The 8,870-nt window shown below is 34.5% G+C and overlaps 1 protein-coding gene across 1 annotated transcript; it reads right to left on the bottom strand.

The window, feature by feature from the left end:
• Nucleotides 1–4,424: 4,424 nt before the first annotated feature.
• On the bottom strand, nt 4,425–8,380 carry LOC147558672 (subtilisin-like protease SBT4.3). The gene is made up of 10 exons (XM_086657588.1): nt 8,114–8,380; nt 7,460–7,554; nt 7,230–7,321; nt 6,884–7,130; nt 6,278–6,767; nt 6,085–6,179; nt 5,774–5,995; nt 5,579–5,690; nt 5,096–5,309; nt 4,425–5,005 (listed from the first exon to the last, which is right to left on the bottom strand). The coding sequence occupies exons 1-10, from the start codon at nt 8,225–8,227 to the stop codon at nt 4,476–4,478; spliced, it is 2,211 nt and encodes a 736-aa protein (XP_086513714.1). The 5' UTR covers nt 8,228–8,380; the 3' UTR covers nt 4,425–4,475.
• Between the last annotated feature and the right edge of the window lie 490 nt (nt 8,381–8,870).

Here is an 8,870-nt window from a genome sequence, read left to right on the forward strand (position 1 = left end):
AAAAATGTTTTTCAAGAAAAAAAAGTTCTTTTTTCGAGAAAAAGTTTTTTGAGGAAAAAACAGCTATTGGGAAAAACTATTTTCTAAAAAAAATTTGTGTACTAAAAAAATTGGAAAAATGATTTTCGAAAAAAATAGTTATGAAGAAAACGGAGGGTTCTCGAATGAAACGATAGTTGAAAAAACGAGTTTCGAGAACAAGGTTTCGTTAATATTTTTTTAAATAAGCGTTTAAAAATACTCAAATAAAAATAAAACATAGGATTCTTATTAGTTGCCAAACAAACCAAAAAATACTACTTGGATTCATGAATCCGTGGAATCATGAATCCGAATGACTCATGAATCCGCAGATTCATGCATCCCAACACACCATTATTACATTTATGGGATGACCGTTTTAGGTTTGGATCTTTATCATACTGTCTGAAGGGTTCTTAAGATTTGAATTATGAGTTTTTCGCTTCATTAAATCTAATTTTTCTAATTGTCAATGCCGAATCCTGGATCCGCTATATATTATGTATAGGGTGGTGTTAAATCTATGTCGGATCTCTTTGTTTCTGAGGTGAGGTTTGGATCAAATCTCAGAATTCTTCGCGAGATATTATTGCCAAGGCTTACACATTTGACATCACTTAACTTCCTATAGATAATTCCTATCGAGCTCGATAAATTATATTGTTTAGAAATTAGGTTTCCAGATCAGAAATCCTCCTTCATGAAGAGTTCCGATTTGGAAACCCTTGTTGTGCTCCCCTTTGTCAGGATTCCTGTTTACGAAGGGGATTTTAGAGAGAGAGGGAAGAGAAGGAGGAAGAAGAGAAAAAAATGTAAGTCGCCAGTTGGATATTGTCGGCCGGTTACATTTGATTGGAATGCAAAAAAAAAAGAAGTGGGTGATAAACACCTTCAAATTTGGGGGTTGCCTTTAACCGTACTCAGTCAACCTATTTTGACTAAGTCTCGAGTGAAAAACACATTGCCTTTAACATGTCTGGACATTCTCTATAAAATTTCCTCAGAGAGTATTATGCTTGAGTAAGAGTAATGTTGCTTATCAACAAAAGCATTACTAACAACAATGAATTGTATATAGGTGCATTGAGTCTAAAACATTCAACAACATATTTTAAGAATTGACAAAGTAATAGTAGATTGTCCACAAATATTTTTGTCCTGAGTTACAGAATATTTTGAAAATAAATACATGAAAATATCTATGAAAAACTCTCATTATCAATAAATATCGATAAAGATTTGAAGACTTCAAATGTCCGTCAATATCTCAATCCTTTATGCTCACGAGTGAAATTAGTTCGAAGTCTAGGTCGAACTCCAGCTAATTGTTATTTGGATTGATAACAACAAACGTTTAGTGAGAAGAGAAATTCCAGCTCAAGTATATGTAGGTCCTTTCTAGTTCTTGACATCTTTTATCTTGTTATGTCATTCAAGGAGATAATAAGAAAACTTTATGTGGTATAAATAGTTCTACGTAGTTGTCCAGAAAACTTTATACTCCATTAAATATTGTTGATAGAAACTCAATAGAGACACGTAATTGATTAGATGAGGAAAGACAATTAAGATGTTATTATGATAAATTTAGTTAGAACTGAGGAATGAGTGACACCACCATACGAAACGACTCAATTATTCTTCAGCGTGTGAGGGTAGTCGTGAGTACGCTGTTTATACTAATGATCGGAATTATTGTGACTCGGGCTTATGACTTATCATTTATAGTTAATTAGTTTCAGTGGATCTTCACAAACATAAGAAATGTTTGTCTTTTTTTCCAAGTCAAGACTCGTATCAGAGATCAAAATCATTTCTTTTGTCTGACTTGTCTCAGTGGCTGGTTTTGGATGATTTTTAGTCTATCTAAATCGCGCGAGTCAGATGCATAGAGCGACGAGATAAAAATCCCACCAAAATTTGCATTGTTTTACTTCTAAACTTTTTTATTGGAATGACTTTTAATCAAACTAATTTTTAAGTCACTCATACTAACATATGTGTTATTTCATTTTCTTTCTAGGGATTGAAATTTCGGACGAAAAAAATAAAAATTTTAAAGAATGGAGATCTATGAAATGCAAATGATTTTGATGTTGCTAGTTATATTTAGTTTATGAAAATGTAGAATTTTATAAATTTATCTTCGGAGTGATGTGTTATAAATTTATTCTGAAATTCATATTTATGATAAAATAGCAGGTTATTATTCACTATGTTGCTGCAGTTTATGGATCACCACATGCAACAATGGATATAGATTTGTGTTTATTTAAATTAACAAAAATTATATCGTCAGCAAAAGTTATAGCGACGCATTATGACCGTCGACAAAACAAAGAAGTTGTCGAAAAAGCAGGAGAAACTTGGTGCCAATAGCCGACGGTACGAGAAATCACAAAACCGACGGAAATGGACCTGCCGACGGCTGGGTTTCCGTCGCCACCCTCGTCGGCAATAGTTTGCCAACGCACTTTTGGCCGACTATTTCTCTCCGTCGGGTGTTACCGACGATAACTTTTGCATTGCCAACGGTGTAATGCCGTCGGTAATAACATTCATTTTTGTAGTGAGTCCTAAGTTCAAAAGACTTAACCATGCTATCAGTGTCAGAGTAGTCCAAATAGACAATGAGTACTCTGCTAACTCTAATGATCAAGAATATTATATCTTGGCCTATCAACTTATGGTTAATTAATTTTGAGTTGGGGCTTCATAAACATATGTAGTGTTTCTTTTTTTCTAGACAAATGACTAGACTCAAGTCAGTGTCGTCAGACTAACATTTTCTTTATTTGACTTGTCGGAGTGGTTAGGTTAATTTGCGATGTTTTTTGGTCCATTTGAATCAGACGACAGTGAGAACAAGAAAAAGACACCACCTAAATATGTTAACAGTACCATAGGTCATTAGGCCAAGCAGCAATAAATAAAACCATAGTAGAAGTTCCAATGATCTAACCATACTATCCTCAAAGGAAACCAAAATATGCTAACACCCAACTAAGTTGGATTTCTTTGAAAAAACTATTTATCTTCTCATCTTTCATTTGTCTGACGTTGGTTGTCGGCTTTCACTTTCTATGTCTCTTGGAAAAGAGTCGTAAATATGAAGAGAGAAAAGCTGGAAAGTAAAAGGTTAAGTTCATTAAGTTTCATGTGAGTTGGATCTTTTAAGATTATGATAGCTTGGAGCCTTGGACACACACACACACATATATTATTTGAAAGAGACAAATATCGGTTTATCACGAATCAAACTTTCCTTTTTCATCATTTTCATTGTCGATGATTACCCAAGTTACAATTTTATGAGGTATTCAGGCATCAATCTATTTTTGTATATCTCTGAGGTATTCAGGGGTATAGTCTATATCAATCCACCTATAGTACAAAGTTTATACAAATAGATTTGTTTTCTCCTATAATATAACTCTAAGTTAGTAGTTCTATACCCAAACTCACAACATCTCCTAAAGAAAAGAGAACATCTTATAATATATGCTAAGATTGTCAAAGAAACATTCTTACTCGAAATAAATCGAGACAAATGTTTTAGTTAGTTATATGAAATACAAGAAAGCTCAATACATATGACTAATATGCAGATATAGATGAACTAAAAAAGACAAGTTTCTTAACCAACATATATAGATAAGAACGAATTCGCTTAGATAGTAAACGTATCGACAACGTAGTAACGGATTATTTCCAGTTTTGGGAACTCGGTTAAGTTTTTCGTATGACTATCAAGTTGTACTACGAGATGGAACTTGTAGCATCGTTTCTTTCAAGTTGGTAACATCTCGAGCTCTCGCGAAGAACATAACTTTTATCTTTTAATTTTAATTGTTGTTCTTATCATCTTTGTAATCCATGGCGCGCTAAAAGCTCAAAAGCTCTGGCAAAGCATTCACAAAAAGTGAAAGATGGATTCGATCTTCTTCTCCTCAAAATCAAAGTATCACAAAGATTTAACAATGGAAAGTGATATAAACTCATCGAAAAAAGCTCCAACAGATCAATAAAGAAGTTTACATTACAAATAACTAAGTAAATTTACAGATGGACAAAATAGAAACTAGTACACGGTTGCGGACGCTAGGTTTCCAGACGAATGGGTTAATGAGCGCGAAAAGGTGTTTGAATTATATTCCATGGCCCTAATTGAAAAAATCAAAACCATAGAAAAGCTTTCAAGTGTAGCCCAATCACCACTCCATTGTTTGCTTGTGGGAGCTCAGTTCCCACTCCCCCTGCACTCATGGTTAATAGCCCAACCATTCCATTGTTTACAGTAAGTCATATTTGTATTCTTACTTCACTCTGAAAACACCTTAAGAGTGGATCTGGTGTATGGATTGAAGTCAATGATTAAAAAACAATAAAGTGGAACAAGATAGAAGACAAAAAAAGAAAACTTGTATTATTATTATCTGATCATAAGTAGATAACTAGTTGGATGTATAAACAACAATAGGACTTCTCACAATATGAACCCCATCTGACCAGAGAAGTATTGCTGTCGCGATTCCTTCTTTCTGTAATCCATCTCCTTCAACATTCAATACAAAAGACTTCTTCTCACTTACAGACTCAAAAGACAGGACATTAGGCTCAACAGTCACCTTAATCCTATCATCCGAAGTGATGGTCGCCTTGTATGTCGATTTTGCATCGCCAACATTTGTTACCGTTCTTGGGAATTTGATCTTAATGGACTCTCCCTCTTTAACTTTTGCACCAAATGAAGGATAATTTAGATCTCTTGCAGTTCCGTTGGCAGTTTGATTGTCAGGACAAGTATGGTTAGTTATGAGCTTAACTTTGCTTCCACTGTAACCAATATCACAAAGCATATTGATATAATCATCACTAACCAAGTCATACACCAAACCAGGATTTATCGCTTTTACCGGGTTTATGTTACCCGCTCCAAAATCAAACACACTTGCGTTACCCTTGGTACCATTCATAGGAAAAGCTATAGATAACAGGAACAAATTAGTAAATGAACTAAGTGATGGGAGGGTACAAAAAGAAGTAAAAGCATGATAGACTTAGTTGAAATTACCAGTAGTCATAAGAGCAGATTTAATAGCAGAAGGAGACCAGTAAGGATGGAAAGATTTAACATAAGCTGCTGCTCCTGTTGCATGGGGGCATGACATCGACGTCCCTGACAATACACTATACTTTACAGACCTTTTATCGCCGGGTACATTTGATGGGTTACCTTTAGGTGAGAATGCAGCAAGTATTTCAATTCCTGGGGCACTGATATCTGGCTGTTATATAATACATGACAAATAAGTAAGTATTAGAGAAGCTAATAAAGCTAACTCGGGTGTCATTTGTATGGTTCTCATCGTCTTATTCTTCCTATTCTGAATCTGAATTATCTGAGTCAATTAAGTGAACCTAGAATCGACCCGAATCAGACATTAGAAGTTAGACAAAAATAAACATTTTGAAATCTAGGAGTCAATTCAAACTCTTGAACCGCATATTAGATCCCGATGGAAAACAAAAACTACTTCACATAAATAAGTGATACCTTTACAATATCTGGTAAGATACTGTTCGGTCCACGAGAAGAGAATGAAGCAACTAATGGAGCTTTGGAATTTTTTATAGACTCCGATTTGAGAATAGTTCCCACAGGTTTTCTGTTTGTTGAAATGCATAAGTTAGAGAACTAATAGTTTGAAGCACAAACAATCATCATCTTTGGATACTTTTGTAAGCTTACTTGGTTGAGTTGAAGTACGAGAAGACACTTTTGCCGACCGTAGTATTTAAAAGAGTTGTCGGTAAGGGGTAAACGAATGAAAGATCGGAAAATCGACTTTCAGCAATCAGGATAGTTCCTAATGCATTCGCTCTTAAAGCTTCCTCCCCTCGGTCATATGATTCACATATCACAATCTTGTCCTTAACTAAATTTTCATCGAGGCAAGAGTAGTAACAAAACCTGAAATTTGAAACAGGACGAATAAATAAAACTCGAATTTCTTATCTTTATACTCCAGTAATTGTAAAAGCTAAAGTATCAAAATTTACCGAGCTTGTTCAAAGGAACAATTAGTCGAGACATTTTTCCCATACAAAATAGGAAATCTAGTTCCATTTAATTGAAAACCATTAATAACATTACCCTGAACAAGAGCAACAAGGTCAATGAATAAGTGAATACGCTAACATTCCATTCAAAATTGAAACACATCGTAAAACTACAGGAATCGAGAAAGTATACCTCGAATGTCTTCCCATTTCCAAGAACAACCTTGTCGATGATCTTACGATCTGTTCCCGTCGCTCCCACAGTTAACATCCAAGGTGCATTGCTAGTCACAGATTTCTGCCAGGGGCCGCTGTTACCTGCTGAATTCGATGTGAGAATTCCTTTTTGAATTGCATGAAAAGCACCGATGGCAATAGGATCTTTATCAAATTCCTGGGGATCACGTGAACCTAATGAGACTGAAAGCATGTCGACCCCATCGGCAACTGCGTCATCAAACCCAGCCAAGATGCTGGCGCTGTTGCAACCTAAGTCGGAACAGACCTTATAAACAGCAAGTCTTGCAGATGGCACAGCACCTCTAGCATTTCCTTTGGCTATTTCATAGAAACTCACATCCTTCACTATGTTCCCTGCTGCAGTTGATGCAGTATGAGTACCATGTCCTTCGAAATCCCTCGCACTGTCGCCATCTTGATAATACCGAGCCCCGATGATCTTGCTGAATGTACAACACAGATAGACATAAATTGTTATGTATATATCTACGTTCGGATAGAATACAAAACACATTTCTTATAATTTCTTGACAACGAAAGAAATGAGTAGGAAAATTACTTGTTGCAAGTGAAATTTTCGCCACCTTTACAAATACCCTTCCATTTTTCTGGTGGAGGCCCGAATCCAGCATCATTGAAACTTTCTGACTCTGGCCAAATTCCTGTATCTAATACTCCAACAATGATATCACTCTCAGTAGTAGAAGCCCGTTCTACAGTTTCTACGAATCCTAGAAAGTCCCACGATCTTGTTGTATGAAGTTGTAGTTTTTGGTCAGGAAATATAGACACTATGTCTTTCCTTCCTGTGCACATATTGAATATATACATAAGTTATTTTGTATTTCAACAAAAAAAATTTTTGACACAATAAACGTATCAAAATCGGGTTATTCGCTAATTACCATAAAGCTTGCGAACTTCTTGTTCAGTAAGCTTCGCTGCAAATCCATTGAAACTTCTTTTGTAACTATATACCATGACATCTTCCACCAAGCTGTACAATAACCATGAATATAATTTTAAGTAATGTAAATTAAGCTATTAAAAGAACTCATGTTCGGCATAATGTGAGACAAACAACTTTTCTGCCTGTCTAAAATTTTCAGGAAAACTATTGTTTAATCAATACTACCTTTCCCCGATAACTTCTTTTAGAATACTCTCGTGATGAGATGTTGGAGAATATTCCGCCTCAGCTGGAAGTCCGCCTATGTACACGATATATATCTGCATGGGTCATCCACACCATCGTGAAGATCGAAGTTAAAGAAATATAAGGCACAAGCTTTCAACATATAGACTAGAAATTCGAAGTTAAAAAAATTAAATTTTTAAAATCTGGTAGTGCTTGGTTGTGTTTTTTTTTTTGCGGATACAAAAGAAATAGATGTGAGTTTATGTATTAATGGTGGGAGTAGTACCACATAAGAAAATAACAATCTAATAATCAATAGTATACTTTTCGGGTCATTTTACTCATTGTAATCGGTTTTGAGTCGTAAGACAACAAATTTAACAAAGTATGTTATAAATTATTCGAATTCTACAAAAAAGACAGGGGAGGGAGAACCCAAATAAGAGATTTGGTAGATTACACATCGCTAATTTGAAAATAACAATGCTATTTTGAATTGTATAAGTTCTTCAAAAATGAAAACTATAAAAGTTCAAAGAAAAATCATTTGAAAATCGTAGTTGAGTAACACTTTTTATGGTAATTGAATAATTATTGTAAATGAGAGAAAATGCAATTCTAATCAAACATTAACTAGATATGAGAACAAACATTTCTATCCTCGTTAACACCAGCATCAGAAGCAGCAAAAGTTAAAATCGCCAGAAAGAAAATGGAGAAAATGCTAACAAGGAAAGGAGATGAACTCAAATTGTAAAAGGCCATTTCTCGACTCTAATGAAAAACTATGATTCCCCACAGGTGTTTAAATAGGCGAATGGAGAATTAATTTAGCATTCTGTTTTTAGTATATGTGATGATTTTAAGACTCCGTTCGTATAATTTTTTGTTGATGGCTAAATATGAAAAGTTAATTGTTTTTTATTATCACGCGTTTTCCTTACATGTACACCACAAGCACATGTAAACTCTGTAAATTGATTGTTTCGTTTTGAAGAAGTTAAAAGCAACTCTTAGAGTAATCCAACATTTCCTTAATGGAAAAAGATAAAAAAAAACAATTAATATTTATGACGCAGGACACTTGTTAGAAAAATCGCTTTTATACACCTATCCCACTATAATAATTATCTTAGCAATAATATTGACCTTGCTATGACTAGACTATTACATATTTTGCAACTATTCAATTCTTAACATCAAAACAGATGATATAAATGGTGCAAAAGTAAATGCAACAAGTAGTGGAGGTTTTACGTCCCCATAGTTCGATTGTGACGTCCAATATTTCAAAAAATAGTGCCTAACGTTATTTTCTAGTTCTTGACATCTTTTATCTTGTTATGTCATTCAAGGAGATAATAAGAAAATTTTATGTGGTATAAATAGTTCTACTTAGTTGTCTAGA

The sequence above is a fragment of the Eschscholzia californica genome, unplaced genomic scaffold (assembly GCF_041429995.1).
Source record: "Eschscholzia californica isolate CP2 unplaced genomic scaffold, dmEscCali1.0.p SCAF_2, whole genome shotgun sequence".
NCBI classification, from domain to species: Eukaryota; Viridiplantae; Streptophyta; class Magnoliopsida; order Ranunculales; family Papaveraceae; genus Eschscholzia; species Eschscholzia californica.